The sequence below is a fragment of the Neopelma chrysocephalum genome, unplaced genomic scaffold (assembly GCF_003984885.1).
Source record: "Neopelma chrysocephalum unplaced genomic scaffold, ASM398488v2 Primary Assembly neopelma1_143, whole genome shotgun sequence".
Lineage (NCBI taxonomy): Eukaryota > Metazoa > Chordata > Aves > Passeriformes > Pipridae > Neopelma > Neopelma chrysocephalum.
The window spans coordinates 1,249,477-1,268,038 of NW_020897805.1; the positions used below are offsets into that span (position 1 = coordinate 1,249,477).

Consider the following 18,562-nt stretch of genomic DNA (forward strand, 5'->3'; position numbering starts at 1 on the left):
CATCTGGAAACCTCTATGGCCTCGTGTGCCCTTGGGCAGGTTGGGGGTAGACTGGGGTCAGGGTGGGCTTTTGGCACCCTTCCACCTGCAGTGACATGTCCAAGGCCATTCTGGCTGCTCTGACCTCACCACCACCACAAACAGGAAACTGGAGGCTTTTTGTACTCACTAAATAAACTAAACCAAGATGTGAGGGGTCAGACAGCCTCTCCCATTTAGTGAGGTTTCCTCTCCCCACAGCACAGCCTGAAGGCAGCTAGCAGGGGTGGGGCCTCAGAGATGCTGGCTACTGCCCTGCTGCCACCACACCTACAGAACCCTCTCTCCCCTGCCTGCCCTCTACCCCTTCCCAGACCATCTCTCTGCAGTCCTCAGAGGAAAGGCAGGCCAAATACAGAGCAGGGGGCTGCTTGAAGCCACCAAAAATTAGTTTCAGGTGTGGAGTAATGATTTGGAGACTGGCCAGCATAGTTATTTCCTAAAGCTCCAGCTCTTGGAGTAGGGGGATTCACTCTGACCTCATGTTACAAATTAAAAAAAAATAAATTAGTGCCCAGGCCCTGCAGTTGCAAGGAAAAGCGAAAGCCTCCACGGCCCCACAGAGCAGCTCCCCATCCCAGGAACAGCTGAGTGAGCCGACAAAACCCGCTGCCCCATACAGCCCGAGAAACATGGGATATTTTTGCATCCCAAGTCAGAACCCGGAGGCTTGGGGCCAGCGATGCTGGATTGCACACCTCGAGAGCCATGCCAAAAGGAAACAAGATTAAACATCTCTCAGTATAAATGTTTACTCAGCTCTAAGAAAGCAGGCCCCTGACCAAACCTCATGGAGCAAGAGCATTCTGGTCCTGCTGGCAGCGAAGGAGAGCAAAGACCAGCAGGCAAACCCCAGCTCCATCCTTGCCCTTGCAAAGCCACCCATGGGCAAATGCTCATGCCCAGCAGGCGTGCTGGGGAGGGAGGCTGCTCGTGCCAAACATGCAGCAACAGCTCAGAAGAGGACATCATGGCAAACTCTACCCCATGCTATGTTTCATCAGCTGTGATCACAAGTATTAAAAAGTGCCTTTACTTTCACCTCTCCCTCTGTTATTGTTTGGGGTTTTTCAGCTATGGAAAGATCTTTTGCAATGCTTTGAAATCTGATTAGAAATTAGGAAGGGTTTGGGGTTTTATTATTGTAGGGGGGTAAAACAACAAGACTGCCTTCCCACATCTTCTCCCTTCACATCCCTAACACATTCCACACCCATGCAGTAATGCTTTTAACCAAAACCAGCAGGTCGCGATATGCCAGCACAGTTCCCTGTCTGAAACACAGTGTTGTTACTTTATATACTTATTGCTTCATTCATTGCCCATACACGCACGGCCTTATCAAAAGCCAAGTCAGCCACACACCCAGTTTCTATAGCCCCTGCCTTCTTTGTATCCAAGGAAATAAAATACATAAGACGGAAACAATGACATCACTCTGCAAGGATAAGGATGAGCATGGGACAGGCACTTCTAAGAAGCCTTGGGAAGACAGAAGTGGCTGTCTGTCTCTCTCATCCTACAACTACCCTGATTCACCTTCAGAGCTCCTCCAGACACATGTCTGGAGGTTATTTCTCTTTAAAAAAACCAAACAACAAAACAACGGGCTTTCCTTGTGTTTGAAAGCCCATACTTTCTGTGGCTAAGAGAAGTTGATCTATCCATCTCAAACCAAGAGTTTTCACAGACATTCTTAAGGGCTGATGTTAATACCTGTGCCTTGCTGCAAATGGGGTATGTGGTCTTCAGGGAGCCGGACAAGTTTATCTGGAAATAGTTCTGGTGTTCACTGCCTTTGCAGATGGACTCTCAGCTCTTTCCTGGCATTAGCTCACTCAGCAAAAACAGAGACCTTCTCCCACAGAGCCCAGCTCTGACAAGACAGTCAGAGGGTATAGAGTTTTATTGTTTATTTTACCAAGGGGCAACACAGCCATGCACACCAGTGCATGAGTCCAGAGTTTAATGCCTGGCCCAGGATCACCAGAGCACATGGCTGACTCTGAAAGGTATGCTGGTCTCTGGTCAGTATCATAAGCAATTAAAATTACCTTAGTCACCAAGTAACTTGTTCTCTCTTCTGAGATCACTTTTCTCAAGAAACATGATGCAGAGGAGAGAGGCAGACATGTTATTTTAATCTTTCCCACTGTGGTGAGGAAAAGCTCTTGATGGGAAAATGCCTGTGATTCGAGTGATTGCCCTTACGAGCTGGGTGAGAAGGGCAAGTGAAATAACTCAGTAAACATACTAAGAAACCGTCATTTCCTTCCTCTAATGTTGCCATGGTCACACAAAAACAAAGCTGCCTCAGCTGCTGAGCCATCACCACCAACGAGCACCTTTTGATAAAAATGCAATTTTGTCACTCTTATCTCAGTTTAAATTAATTTAGAAGGATAAGGATAATGGCAATGAAATAATAATAAAGCTGTATGGGCAAAGGTCAGCTTAGACAATGAAGTCAGTCTTTGGATTCAAAACTTTGGGGAATGCATGGGAGGTTGCAGAATGCCTTTTTGTTTTCCAAAGGCAAATAAAAGTATCTTGAACTTACATTCCAAGTAAGGGAAAACACTTCCATAGGGATGACGCAGCATGTCACCAAATGTCAGCCTCCCAAAGGATTACAGAAGTAAAGAAATAGTCTGTTACAAATTGGGTAAAAAGTGTGTAAGCAGTGATCTTAAAAGTGATCTAGCTAGTCATACAGTTCTTGAGACAAACTGAAAATTTTTTTGCAAGATCTAGTAACTGCACTGATAAAATAGGAAGACAAAAAGGAAGTGGACAAGCGTGAGAAATTTTTTTTAAGACACTGAAGGTAGGAAAGGCAACATCAAACATTAATTCTAAGAAAGGTGGTAACATATCTGAATAACTACAGTCCAATTTCTACACCAAAGGTTTAAAAGCTTTTTTTTTCCTTCAGCCTGAAGTAAGGCTATTCACATGATTATATGTCTGCATTCAAAAGGCTGTATGTGAAGCCAGTGACAACCATTGTCAGAGGACCCTGGATCAGGACTTCAACGAACTCCTTGGACTTAGTGTATCCTATTTACTTTGGTAAGTGAGTTAATAAGTGTTCTGCACAAGACTGATGCCAAGGAAAGCAAATATACTGTTTTCACTGGCCAGCAAGTTAAAAAAACCTGAACAGCTCAGCACTGCCTTCGAAGATTCAGCTCTACTCACAGCTTCAACCAATCCTGTTGGAAAAATTACATCAGCATCTTTGTGGTAAACTTCATAGCAGTTTGCCATGTTGATATATATATGCACAGCATCTTCTGCCCTCTGCTACTGCTGATGTGCAGCAGGCCTGGCCAAAACCCCTGCCGATGCTGCAAAGACACAGCCCCACAGCAACCCGGCCGACACTTGCCACAGTCTCTGACAGGAGTCAGCTGCTCTGCTGATTTCGTGCTCCAAGCAGACACACCTCACTACAAACCTTACCTGCTGCACTCAGCTACTGAAAAAGGAAATGGGTATATTTAAAAGAAAAAAAGCCAAACAACAACTCACCAAACAAAAAACCCAACACCTTAAAACTTGATGGTGCTCACACTTTTCTTTGGCACAGCAGATTAGGATCTTTGGGCTCTATTATGCAGTAAGAGTAAATAGGAGCTTGTGGTTTGGAGACATGATACATGTCCCCTCACACTGCTGAACTCCTCTGTTTGAATATGTGGCGGGCAATGCCCTTAAGAGGAAAGCCCAGTGCTCCGAACAACAGCAAGCCCCACTCACATAGACAACTGCAAATGACTTGATTGGCTTAATTTTAAGGAAAGGAAGAAGAAAAGGCAAGACTTCTGTGGAATTTTGAATGTTCCTTTCACACTAGGAAATAACTCTTCTAGTATCAGCCATCAGGAGGGGTCAAAGCCTAATTTTCAGGCAACAGTTGATTCTTAGTACAACAGTAAGACAAGGGTCACTGATCAGAGAGCTTTGTAACGGGAATCTTTATAGTCAGTTTTGCATCAAATTCTCCTGCTCAAATAAGTTACAGGTTGTTACCAACAAATTCATTTGTGCCATACTAGCAGTATCAGGATATCTATCCAATGGCCAGAGCTAGAGGACTAGGACTGAGGTTAGGATTTAGGATGGGATGTGCTCCACCACCAGCATTATTGCTAAATCCTGACTAGCCTGACCTTCATGATGCCCTTTAATTGGACTTTCAAAAATCAGGGCAAGACTAGAGTTAAGGTTGGTCTTTCTCATCCATGTTTCTTTCTTAGTTGCAGTAAAATCCCTGGAAGAGTCCAGGGCTGACTCACATACAAATACACCACACAAAAGGCAGCTGACTAAAGGAAAGCCATTGATTAGGGTTAAAACTGCCACAGGAAGTGAGTTTAAGAGGTGGCATCAGTTAATTATAATAGCTTATGTTTAGTACTTGACCAGCAGTGGATATCCATCCAGTGACCCAGGTTGGACTGGGGAGAAAAGTGTGGTGGTGGGGCAGCAAGTGACAGGAGGGCTGCAGTAGCAGGTTTCTTGTTGAATTAACTAAACTTAGTGAGCTATTTTAATTTCCTTCTTGAGTCATGTGTTGTGCCCTATGTTTAATTTTGATGCATTTCGCTAAATTCTGGTTAATGGCTGAGCTGGGAAATTGGTCTCTAGGATCGACTCTCCTGCTGAATTAAATGACAGCCCTCTGCAGCCTTGAAGCAAAGCCTCAGTGCAGACTGTGCCCCACTACTTTGGCAAGAAATAGCCTCCAAGACTCAAGGCTGAAGCAGAGCATTTCAAGAACTTGGGCAGCAGAAGAGAGACCAGATCTCAGCTCAACAGTGTCACAGACAGGTGTCACCACACGGCCCCAGCTCAAACTAAGTCCAAATGGTTCAGTCTCACACTGTGCCTTGGCTGAGTTATGAAATACCTGGAGAATGCTGCACTGAATTCTCAAGCCAAGCAACACAGAGCAGCTTGATGTGAAAGGGAGCATGGACAGATCCCAGGCCAAGGTCTGGGCAGGGTGTTGCTGCACATGTGCTGCTTTAGTTTCAGGTTCTTTCCAACCCAAACATCAATATTAGAGCTTAATTAATTTCAGAGTCAAACTAGTTGTATAATCTACTTAGTTTGCTAGAAAGACTCACAGAGGACGTGTGCTAGGGCCAGAATCCATGTCACTGCCCCAATAAAAATCCAGAGGAATGCCACTGATTTTAGTGTAGTTATTTAAGATTTTTGCAGTGTAATCCTCTAAATCTAGTCGAGGTGATGCCCTTGCACAGATCACTGTTTTTACTGCATTTACTTGACAGAGGCAGCAGACCATCGAAGCAAGGCTGTCAATAGGTTACAACTCCAACCTCCTAGACAGAGGCTGCAAGATCTGCCACACAGATAAAAATGTAACTGGCTGGAGTATTTCTCTTCCACTTCCTCCACAGCTGGACTGCTAGTAAGAGAAAAAAATCCAAATCAACAGAAAACACTTAAGACTGAATAATATTCCTTGCCTCTCAAGACTTTTCTACCTATGAAAATCAACTGGTTTAGCATAGTAGCAATGACTTACTGAGCCACAACTCTACAGTGCTTTTTGTGCCTCATTGTAAGTGTGAGCACACAGATGGCAGAGGATGCCCTTGATCCACACACCTTACCCCTGGCAAGGTATCTGACTTGCTCTTACAGCAGCAGGCTTCTCACCATGAGGGAGGGAGTCTGTCTCTCAAGGTTTCCAAGGGCCATGTGATCCCTAGACAGTATGGGGCATGGTGCTATCCCCGGCAGGATCAATGGAATGACACATGCTCAGCTCCTTGGAGCAGCAGGCCAGGAACTCCTCTTACAGGAGTAGGCAGGAACAAGAGCATACAGTTACTCCATCACTTACCTGTGGCTCGGAGGCCAGATTCATCTTATAAGGATGCGTCTTTCCCTCCTCGTTTACAAGTGGTGACCAGACTTTTGCCTCTGTTCTGCAACATAAAAATTTTGAATAGTTAATCTGTTTTCATCAGTGAGAATCACTGCTGTTATTAAAAGACTCAAAGTTTATCAACTTCTCAAACATTTCCTCAGTCTCTCCTATATAGCACTATCCCCATTAGGAGGGATGTAGACAGCCTCATTTTAGGTACAAAGAGCAGGTGACTTAGATATGTTGGATGAGATCCTTGGAGAAAGACAAGATCTCAGCAGTGACTGTCCTGGCTTACCCTTTGTGACTCTATGGGCAACACATCAAGTATGGGCTCCAACCCAGGCAGTCAAGTTGGGGATTACACAACAGCAGAAGCTGGGGATATTTCTTAGATGCAGATCCTTTAATTAAGTGAGACAATTAAGACTGCTGTGTGTTTCAGCTTTTACAGGTAGCCAGGGAGAGGAACGATTCTTGTCTGTATTGACTATATAGAGAACATTTTGTTCTTGAAGTTAAACTGCCTTAGATAAACTAGAAACACTTTTTGGTTTGAGTCTCCAGAATTTTCTTCTTATTTATACAGTGGAATCCATGATGAACTAACAGAGGCTTTTGGGAATTACAAAAAAAAAAAAAAAAAGAAGGATCCAAGCCTGCAATGGGACTAAGAACTGAAATGACATCATGTGTTAGAGAAAGTCTACATAACCTTTACTAATCTGTGGTCTGACCCAATTACTCACAGCAGCCTGAAACACAAGTCAAGTTCTGCAACTAAAACCAACTGCTTTTACCATAATCATTTTGGAATTTTGCTATGTCCCAAAGAATGACAAACAAGTGGGGAGGAAGAAGTAGAGTGCTTAGATTTGCTTGAGATACTTTGTAGGAAACATATGCCACGTACATTTCTCAGAAGTACAGACAGTAGTTAGCATCTCAAATGGACTAAAAAGTGCAACTTTTCCCAAACTTTTTAATAGTAGGGAATGAGTTCAGCAGTATTGCTGAATGAAAAGCGTTGTTCAATGTTAAACATTGCATCATGCAGCAACCAGATGCCTGATAAACTCTTAGGATGAGGTTTGAAAATCATGTCCTGTTTTGATAGGAGCCCCTTCTGGAATCTGAAACTGCAGATAGATGTACTTCCCAGACATTTGTAGATCCAGGACCAGTTATAATTTAAGTACTTAGTTAGCAAAACAGGAATTAACTGGATAACTGGAAAGAGACTTTCCAGTTAAAGAAAGAGACTAGAAACAGAAAAGACACATAAAACTTACAAGGATGGAGAAACAGGGTATAAAGCTACCCAGGATAAATTCAGTCTGGTCTGCACCATTACTCTAAAAGCCCTGCAAAGTCACAACATTTTTTTAAGAGCCCAGTCTTAGCTGTGATGCACATATATATATATCTCCCAGACATTTGCTGCATAAATAGTATTTTAATACTTGCATTCAGAAGGTAGTTCAGTGGGAGGAGATGGGAGGCACCATTCTCACTCAGGGAAGAGGAAAAGTTTTACTGACCTGATATTGTCTTTATTACACTTTGGACTTTATACAGAAGAAACCTGAACGAAGTCTGCTATGCTGTACCTCCTTTCACAGGAAAGTACAATCACACAGGTCACATCGCATACCTTTTACAAGCATTCAGGTATAGCAAATCTTTTTGACTCCTAGCTATTGCATCCTGCTGTGCTGATACCTGACAACCTATGCCACACAAATTCTGGTGTCTGGCAAGGTGGGGCACACACAGACTAACAAGTATTGAATATTGAGTAATAGTTGCATGGAATCAGATCTATGTCAATCTGATCATCTTGTTGCAACAGCTGCTGTTACTGGATGCACAATATGCCCCATGTGAACACAAAACAACCATTCTCTCCTTGCTTCTAGTAACCTGTGCTTTAAGGTACCTGAGAAACCAGCAGTTTTACCCAGATTATGGCTATCAAGCCTCACAAAGTCACAGCCATCTCTAGAATGGCTGTATTTTGCACCAGGCGACTGTATTTGTACATAGGGAAGCAGCCTGTTGACCGATACAAAGCCTTATTCCTTGGAAGTGTTTGGACATTATGTGTGACCAAGCTTCATCTCCTTTGAAAAAGCAGGGGATACAGCAAAGCATATGGAAATCAAACACCCTGCCAGTCAGGCTCTAAGCAAGTGGACATCAGCTGAAGACAAAAGAGCAGCTCAGAAAGCATTAAACACTTCAGCTGATTTCTAGCATGAGCATCTCTGTGCCAGTTCTCACAGCACTGATCCAAGAACTTTTGAGGTAGCGTTTTTCTTTTACAGCAGTTTAATATTATCAGCTTTCAGAAGTGCCAGAAGGCTTTATTCAGACTGAAAAAATTAAGCCTAGAGCAGGCCAATGTATGAATACAGAACAGAAATTTCCCCCTAGGCACTTGCTTTCCCCCCACTGCCCCTTGCTCAGTGAGTTTAAGGTGACACAGCATGTTGGTCTCCAGTGTAGGGGAGGCAACTATAGCCAACTACTGCAGCCAACAGGTTTTTGACCAGGTTTTTCTCCCTTATTTATTAACAAGACAAATAGCTCAAGTTTGTGTCCCAGCCTGTTGCCATTCTGATCTGTCACTGGATATAAATGGAAGCAGGAAGATCACTCCAAGCTTTACTTTCAATCCAGTTTAAAAAGTTATCCAAATAGAAAGGTTAAATAGCCCGTGCATCTGTCCCTCTAAGGCAGGGAAGATAAAGTTTCCCTTTGTCTTCAAAATAGCTGCAGCAGAGCCCTTGGCCACTCTCAACAGCCCATTTATGGCCCCTGTGAAGCCACAAAGCGGAGACAGCTTTGCTCCCCCCCAGCTTTACCAAGTAGGCCTTTCAAGGCATGTGGTCCTTCCCACAGCACCGCCTGTGGAGCCCACAGCCTGTAGGTTTTAGGTAGGACCACTACGGTCCCAGTTCTCAGCAAGGGTTTCCTGGCTCTGCTCCTGGTGTCAATGCCTCTAATTCTACTGAAGTGGTGGCAGAAGGAAGAAAAATAGCACCTAGAAGTTGACCTTATGTTTCACTGCTGGCCCAGGGCTTATTTTCTGCAGTGCTGGGAAGTGTGGGCACCGCAACAGGGCAGACTAGACTCACCATGTTTGCATCTTATCTATATGTTTTCATATCTTATTTATATGAAGCAGGGAACAGGCATCAGAGTAGACAGCCAAACCCAAACTTGGTAGCAGTGCTTTCAGTTTGCAGCAGGTTGCTACTGGTAATGGCTTTCTTGAGGATTTTTTCCCAAACTTGGGGGAGAGGACCTCCAGTGGAAGGGCTGGATGTCCCAACAGCCTGCTGGGGAATCCTACTCTATCTAGTGAAAGCCAGCAGGCTTCAGCATCCTTACTGTAGCTCAGAGACTCCTGATAAACTGATGATTTATTTTATAATATGGTTTCTAATGCATATCCTTTCAAATGAGACTCCAGCAGAGAGCAATGTTCAAACAATGCAGAGAAGACAAAAACATGACACAAACAGGCCTGAGAATTAGTGTCAAGCAAATTAATTGCAGACACGTAGATATACAAACTTTTTCATGTTCGGAGTTTACATTTACATGGTGTTTCCTTACTACAGGATAGAGAGTAACCAAGACAGGGCCAGGGAATAAGCCATGCATTTGATTTTATCCAGACAGAAACCAAGACCCAAGTTTAGAAAGAAATTTCTCCCATGCTAGTTTGGATGGGGAGGTACTGGTAGCAAGAGGAGGAAGGAAACTGCGTGCAAGTCAAGGCAGGAATGTGGAAAGGTATTTATGAAACATAACCTTTTTCAAGCAACTTGGCTTCAACACAGTGTAACAGAAGCATCACAAGAGCCTTGATTTTGCTAACAGTGCTTTGTGTGCAAAGTTGGGCCATATCTTCAAGGGAAAATTCAGAGCTGGAAAACGAGGGTCTAGTTCTGTGTGCCAGGAACTATGTAATTTCCATAAAGAAGAAAGGCACATCTACATTCCCATTCAAACACTAGGATGGACACAACTAAGAAACCAAAGTAGAGAATAAACCTCAAAAGATCGAGAAGTTTCTTGCACAACACAAAGTTTGTTTGCTGAAAAATGAGGAAAGACCTAAACAATTTATCTTTCACCAATCCCGTCATCAGAGTTTTAGACAGGCATCTTAAAAATGTTTAGAAACTAACTACGAGAGCTCTCAGGCTACCAGGAGGATACCTTTTAATCAGCCCTTTAGCTGCAACAGCTGAAAAATACATGTTCTTGGCCCTAAACACAAGAAGTCACCTTTAGCAACAACCCATTAATGGACATATTCACTTTGGCAAGTAGAACTGTACTCGGGCTGCATGCAGTCCACTGTCAATTCAAACAGCACTGATAGTCACAACTCCCTAGAGACAGGAGGTCCCAAATGCATTTCTCCATGCATGGTCCTCTTGCATTTCAGGTGTCTCTTCACACAACCACTAAAAACAAAAAGGCAACTCCAGTTACACAGAAGAAGCAACAGAAGTTTATTACAAGTAAGTTCATTACAGAGCTACAAAAGATAAGACACACCTGACACTCAGGCTCACACTGCTCTTCCACTAGCCAGCTGCAGAGTTAACTACTTTTACCTTGCCAAACAGGCTGTAAAATGCCAACAAATACCTATCTTGACTTGCCAAAATCACTCTGAATGTGCCAGCTGTTAGTAAAAGCTGCTGGCATGCACCCAGGAGGACTGGGAGCACCACACTGGCCATGGAGAGGTTGTGAGCAGCCACTCAGGGTCAGGCAACCTGCATGCCCTTATATAGCTGCACACTGAGCAGCTGGCTTTTCCCAGGGCCAAAAGAATTATTAGTAAGATGACAGAAACTGGAAAACTCTCCTTGGCAGGGAAGCAAACAAGCAAACCTAAATGAGTCAACGGATTCCACGAACTTCCTAGAACACAAATTTAAGCCTATTGTGGCTTCGTGCAACTCGTTCCCACAGCTCAGACCTGGGAACACGTGGAGCAAGCAAGAGCACAACCGAACAAAATGTAGAGGGCAACACACATGTGCTCTCTTGTTCTTCATAAGCATCTACATATGATCCTTTCTGACAACGCATTTAACATGTGCTGGTAGCAGATCTGACTTCCCTAATCCCAGCACTTTTCAAAGAACAAATACATAGCTTCACTCCTTGGCAGAACTTTTAGCAAATTAAAAGACTGTTTTGCAAACAAAAAAGGTGCATTAATGTATTATAAGCTGGCAGAAGAGCTGCAGAAAAACAGCTTGAAATTTGAAGAAAATGACAGTAGGAGCAGAACAAGAGATGACATGTTTGCAATCCCTTTTCACAAATATTCCCCTCTCATTACCACCCCCAAACTGCCTCCAGACATAAAGGGAAGGACAGACCCACTACAGGAACACTTCTTTTGTTTGAAAAAAAGATCACCATATAAATACGTACTTTACCTTTGAGTTGCCTCAGGGTTGCACAGCTCTACCACCATTTGGTGACTATAGCTACAGGCAAAGAGCCATTTGTTTCAGAAATAATTTTCACCTGTGCTGCAATGAACATTTGTCTGCTTCTGTACATCTGCAGCTACATTAGAGCTCTATGTCAAATTCATCATGAGCATTTCCATGGTTATACCTGGATCTTTGGCTACCAGGTGTGTTTTGTGGTAGTATTTGTTCCTGCTGCTCCTTCCTTTCTTTGAATGTTCTTTGTAAGAACAAGTGTCTCACCCAAAATACACTGTATTTCCAATGGAGAGTGATACCTTTCTCCAATCTGTTGGACACATCTTGCTGCTTACCCCCACTAATGGAGTGCAGCAGCCTGGGACAAAACTTTGCTCAACCCTAAAATGTCAGTGCAGTGATATACACATTCTGTTTGGGAAAAAAAAAAAAGAAAAGAAAAAAGAAAAAAAAAAAGAAAAGGAAAAAGAAGAGTAGCTCTTCTCAAAGACTCAAGATCCCAAATTTCATTATTCCTATGAATGGGAAAGGCTCTAAAATCTCTCTGAATTTCTCAGTTTAGCAACCAAGTGGGCTTGAGTTGACTGAAGCATACTGTCTTGAGCTTGATTTTATACTGTTGAAGACAATAATGGAACCTTTACTTTGGTTCCTTGAAAACTACATTTCTCTAAGCACTCTCTGTCCTGAAACAAAAAGCAAAAGGAATGAACAAACACAGGCTCAGAAAAGAGTGGGGACCTGCCCAACACAGTAAGTTCAGCAGGAATTTGGTATATGCACCAACATTGTTGAACACCCACTTTTGAGGTAGAAAACAGACCTTTCCAACTCTGTTCACACATTAAACAGCAAAGCACCTGGCAGTGCCACTTAAAAAAAGAGTATTGAGAGAAAGCAATTTGTGGCTGAGTTTTAAATCCTAGGAAATTAAGAGATTTCCACCCTTGGGTGAAAAAGCAGATCAGGCATGTTTTCTTCAGCTAGAAATTTGATCCATTTTTAATGGTGACATATGTTAGACTAGATTTCCTGCTTACAATCTGTTTTGAACTATTTTTCAACTGTTACCATCGTTAAGAAAAATACTGAAACAGGAAACATTGGAATGCTGTTGATATACACAATCAAGTATACAGTGCAAACAGCATTTCCTTTACCAGAAGTGTTTAAGTCCTTTCAATTCTCTATAATTACACTTCTCTTAAATAATCATTAGTACAGCCAAACATGAAGACATCTTAACTGCTTGACTACCATTAAAAGAGAAGAGGATTGCCTATTTGGAGTACAAACACGTTTAAAGGGGTTTTTTTTGGTTCACAGAAGAGCCCAAGAAAAAGATAAGCATAGTACAATACTTCCATAAAACACTCTCCTAGCCTCCAGTTACTTGCAGCTTAAAGGCTTTCTGCAGCAGAGATACCTCCATTGTATATATCAACCTTTATAGATTTGTCTATATATTTGTCACCCACTAGGCTCTTGAAACCACATACTTTTCACATTCACAGCACAGTCACATATGAAGTCTCCACTGTCATGATGGTGTTGATCCTTTGGTGGAACTGAAACACCTGATGTGATCTCAGACCTATGTCTAAAATCTCATCTGGCATAACCTTGCTGCCACTCTGAATGCAGGTCAGAGAACATTTAGCTTGGGTAATCATTTAAATGAGTAAACATTTAAAATTCATCAGCTAGCAATTTAAAAATCACTAAGGATTTATGCTTTCACAAGACATCTCTACAACGATGAGTAGAAAAGAAGGACTGGAAGACTTTTCACTCCAGAAAACCTGGCCCGGCTGGGCACATCCTCAGTGTGTGATGCTCCAGCCCACAGAGCTGCTGTCCTATCAGACCAATGGTCCATGCCAGCACAGCTCCTTGTACAACTAATTCAGGTAACAAGCTACAACTGCACAGCATGGAGACCAATCTAGAGTTGGTGGTGTTGAAGTGCAAATTATATGCTTTCCTTTTCATACTCAGCCAACTACTTACAGAGCTACTCTGACCACTGAGTACAGCTGCCTTTAGGACAACGCAGTGGAGTGGGGGCCTAGAAGGAGACAGCTGGGCACTAAGGATAAAATATTCTCAAAAGAGTACAACCAGGAAAGATAACATGATGCACACAGATTTTATATAGAGCAGTGGCAAGTGGTCAGATCCTTGCAGTCTTGATACTCTTCTTGGCTACTCTGTCATCAATACTCGGCAATCAGTACAGCAGCAGAAGAGCCAGCACACACTCATGCTACCTCACTGAAAGGAGGTCATGAAAGAGTTGAGTTGTGCAAACTCAAAGCCCCTGCACAGCTGCATATCCAGCTAGAAATCTCTCCCTGGGCAGCTTCCACACCCAAGGCCAATGAAATGTGCATAGGGTAGCTATAAAGTTAATGACTTTGTAATTAACATTAGCAAACACATTTTACAGACTCAATGATCTGTAAGAGTGAACTTGCCTGCAGGCTGAAAGAGCCCTTGCTGCCCTTCCTCTCTCCCAGCCAGAACCACACGGCACTCGTTTGTCAACTCAAACAGCTGGATATTTCGGAGAGGAAAAGAAGCACTCCTTTGCAGCCTTACAGGCTGCCAAATTCGAGGCCAGTATGAGAAATTCTGGGGTTAACAGGCCACTGCAAAGCTCACCATCCATTCACACTGCCTGCACTGTGATCTGCTGTTCCCTCTGTGAATTCCCTCAATGAACTGTCAGGCTTTTTTTGGCCAAGACCCATCGCTTCTTCCTGAACTGGGAAATGCCTCCTGAACTCCTGGCATTGTCCAAGCTACGGTAAAAGCCTTCTGTTTATCACAGAAAAGCACTGAACAACTGAACCACTGTGTCACTTAAGGCATGCTTTTGCATTCCTTTTGAAAGCACTTCCTCTGCATCTGCCCTGAAACTGATGGATGATCACTCTGGGGGAAGGTAGGCACGGGAAAAACTCACTCCAGATGCCAACACTGTATCTACCATCTGACTTTGAGAAGTGCTGGCACCCATAGCTGCAATTCAAACCAAAAGGAAGGATAAATCCCCAGCATCCTCAAAAAACAAAAACAAAAAACCCAAAAAGCAGGCTCCAGTTCTTTTAAGCAGCAACAGGTCAATGCAAAGCAGACCCCTGCCTTCCCATCTCCATTTCCTCTCTTTACAAAGATGGTCAAAAATAAAGCATGGCTAGGGAAAAGAATGAAGCTGTCCATTTCTCTGCAGTTCAAGATGGTGGGAAGGCTGAAGTCAGCCTGTGCTCTACATTAGTGACAGAGATTGTGGCTCAGCTGTCAGCTTCCTTTAGTTTTTCAGGACTTGGAGAGACTGATGCCTAACAGGGACCTTGCTGCACCCTGCATTGTCACTGTTTAGCACTGACGGTGCTGTTTGATCAAGAGGCTTCACAACGTACATTTCTGAGCCTCTCTGTGCCAGAAACCAGGCAATTAATCACTTGGAACAACACACAACCATATATTTTAACTGCTAAATCAGTGCAACAGGAAGGAAGGTCATCTTGTACCTCCTCTGCTATGAGTGAGGTTTTCACGAGACCATCTTTGATTTCTTGTTGTCAGGAGCCACAGAATAAGTTGAGAGACTCTGCCACAATCAGTCAATTCCTCACTTGAAAGGTTGCTTTTGTAAGGTCAAGTGCAGCAAATGCAAGCAGCATTAGGATTAAAGGATGAAATGCAGTTCCCTCTTGCTAGCCAGCACCTGTCAGACAGAGCACTAAGAGGTCCAATTAAACCACCCAGAGAGGTCTACTGTCAAACCAAAACACAGCTACTGCCCACCCTGCAACCCTCCCTCTATCCATCCCCAGCCTTGCTCAGCAACGTACCTGCTGACTGTCAGAGTGAGTTCGTCTGTGCAACCCTTGATTTTGTTCTGAGCCTCAAGGTGCGTCATGTTATCTGTGTTCACTCCATCAATGGCTATGATCTGGTCTCCTATACACAAGTTGGCTATTGCAGCTTTGCTACCTGGAGTCACCTAAGAGAAAACAAAAAGAGTGAATGGACTTTCCAGTGAGGAGCTTTCCACAGCAACATCTGAAAAACAGTTGGACAAGTTGTGGTTTCTCTCACTGGTACCTGGAAGCAAAGAGGTGAAAACTAAAGTAAATTCTCAGCAGAAATCTATCTGGGTCTATTAGATACTCCTCAGCAATAGTTAGGGGTAGGATTCTTTTTTTTTTTTTGTCACCCACAGATAGAAATTTGGAGAGGGAACAACAGGTAAATTGAAAGAAAATCATATTTTCACTCAAGGCAATTGATTTCATGCTAGAGAGTAAGATTATCCAGAAAGCAACTCTCTGCTGGACAGAGAAGTGCTCTGTGGAACAAGGTGCTGAACACAGCCAGAAGTCCAAGTCTCTAAGAACAGAGGTGACAGAAAAGTATCAGACTCACTGCAATACAGTCAATGCCAATCACAAACACCTTTGTCTGCATCACAATCTCATCTGTTTCCTTCCCTGGAAGAAAGGTTTGGGCTCAAGATTTTGGATTGCTTCTTTAGTTGTAATAAACTAGTTTTGCCCAGGAACAGGTGCAACACACACTCACTGACTTCAGCAAGATCAATCCCAAAGCAGTGCACGATCTAATGAGCAGAATGGAAGGGAGAAAGGCATCAGAAACTTCATCTTTAAACCACAAACTGACAATAGTTTCTGAAAAAGTAGAAGCATCACCCCCAGCCTGACCACAGCGCACCTTAATACCTTCTGCCACATTACATCACCCTTTCCTCTCCATGCATGGTGCTTTGCTTTTCAGATACACCACTGTACTGCTAAAGAGGTGCTGTGCTCTGCCTGAGAAACGACTAATGGAAGGAGCTTGGGGTAATCTCATTGAGATCCCAGATAGAAGAAGCTATGCAGCAATGCCATTGGCATGACACTCCAAATTAAAAGGTCCCAGCTAAAACTTGGCATTTTCAAGAAAATCAACTAAGTGGATGGTTCATTTTTCCCTACTTCTTTTAAAGATGTGTCCTCTTAACAACTGAGACCTCTTTGGGCCAAACATAATGCTTAGGTGGAGGGTGAATAATGTCATGTTTGTGGCTTTGCAAGCACTATATAAGATTTTGTGCAGTTTTAATGACTTTGTGGAAGGATTGTAATGATTTCTGTGGGCTTTCATCAATTATTTAATAGGCAGAGGAAATGAGAAGGGTGGACTGCTCCCAGACATGAGTACAGATTAAAACATGCCTCGCAGCTGAGACATACCTCATTTATGAGTCCATTGTAAATGGTACTCATTCTACAAATTCATGCTAGGTTTCAGCATGCTGGAAAGCAGCTGAGCAAACCCAGCAGAGCTGTCAGACATAAATAAACATTGCTCACAAGATTTAGAGACCCCTCCTAACGTGGGTTTGGTTGGTAAGTCACTGCCCCCAGGAAAACACTCCCCTTCTAGAAGTGTCACACATTAGCAGCAATTACAATCACTGTTTTCCCTGGGCTGAAACCGAGGTTTTTAGCACATTCCCTCACAGCTGTAGTGGGGGTATTTTCCCTAACCAGAAGAAAGATCACAATATGCTTTTCTTTTTTCACGTCTCTACTAGGATAGTATTTCACAGAAAGGGGAAGGACACAGATGTGCATCACAGATGTCCACGGTTGACCAAGGTGCTCAACATTAATCCAAAGAGCTTCAGATGGATCAAACAAATAGTGGGTGTCTACCTGCACACCACTTCTAAGGCTGCAAGCACTCTATGAACTGACAGAGGAAGTACTGCTGAAAAGACCAGACAAGGCAACAGATGGATACAGAAAATCTGCTTTAAATGTCAGCTGCAGCTGACCGGTGGACTATCGAGGCCACTGAGTGTAATCTGCAGCCACTCCACTGGATGCACTGCCTTGAGAGCACCTTCTGTAAACCTTGTGACAGGGTGTCATGGTTCAACCCCATCCAGCAACTAAGCACCACACAGCCACTCGTTAACCCCCCCACCAGGAGGACCAGGGAGAGAATTGAAGAGTAGAAGTGAAAAAACTCCTGGGTTGAGATACAGACAGTTTAAAAGGTAAAGCAAAAGCTGCTCATGCAAGCAAAGCAAAACAAGAAATTAATTCACTGCTTGCCATGGGCAGGCAGGTGTTCATTCATCTCCAGGAGCGCAGGGCTCCATCACACATTATGGTCACTTGGAAAGACAAACGCCATTAACTCCAAACATCCCTCCCGTCTACCGTCTTTCCCCTCTTTATATAACTGAGCATGATGCCATATGGTATGGAATATCCCTTTGATCAGTTGGAGTCAGCTGTCCCAGCTGTGTCTCCTCCCAGCCATGTCTCCTCTCAGCCTCCCATGCACCCTCAGCCTCCTCACCAGCATGGCAGTACGAAAAGCAGAAAAGGCCTTGGCTCAGTGCAAGCTCTGCTCAGCAATAACAAAAACATCTCTATATTATCAGTGCTGCGTTCAGCACAAATCCAAAACACAGCCACATACCAGCCACTGTGAAGAAAATAAACTCTACCCCAGCCAAAACCAGCACACAGGGACAGCTAGCAGCCGTGAAGAAACCCTGAGCACTGAAAGTTGCCCATAGTCCCACCAGACTTGGGAGCTGTCATTAGAGAAACTCTGAGACATATCCCTAAGGACCTGTCCTCCTGTTGCACGAGACACAGTGTGGGTCCTACCCTGGCTGCTGGGCCTTAACCATGTCACTTGGTTTCCTGGTGCATTTATTTCCTCTGGTACCAAAGGAGGGAGAGGGGCACATTACTCACCCCCTGAGGAACACCAAGCCCAGCACGCTACTGCCATGATTCATTTTCAATCAGACAAGGCTGCCAAAGGGTCAAGGATAACAGTGGATTGACGCCAACGCTGGAACACTGCTGGAGACTCAGCTATACATCTTGCATTTCAAGACTGATAATCTACACGATATGTGGTAGGCTGCTAGAAATTATCCTGTACCACCAGGAACAGCTAAGCTGGAGCAGCCAGGGACACTGAAATGCTGAAGCCTCCTGAATAAACTCCTAGAGCCCCCAGGATGAGCATTCACAGTGACACCTCAGCACTTTGCCAGTGCTTGTGGTGTCAGTTCCCCTTC

At 43.7% G+C, this 18,562-nt stretch overlaps 1 protein-coding gene across 1 annotated transcript in view; it reads right to left on the minus strand.

Moving 5' to 3' along the window:
- The window catches only part of PDLIM1 (PDZ and LIM domain 1), a 44,691-nt gene that overhangs the window by 16,894 nt on the left and 9,235 nt on the right, over positions 1 to 18,562 (minus strand). The window contains exons 2-3 of the mRNA XM_027700148.1: positions 15,300 to 15,451; positions 5,921 to 6,005 (exon numbers count right to left, since the gene is read on the minus strand). Of these exons, the coding sequence (XP_027555949.1) occupies positions 5,921 to 6,005; positions 15,300 to 15,451 (237 nt within the window). The remainder of the gene's footprint in view (positions 1 to 5,920; positions 6,006 to 15,299; positions 15,452 to 18,562) is intronic.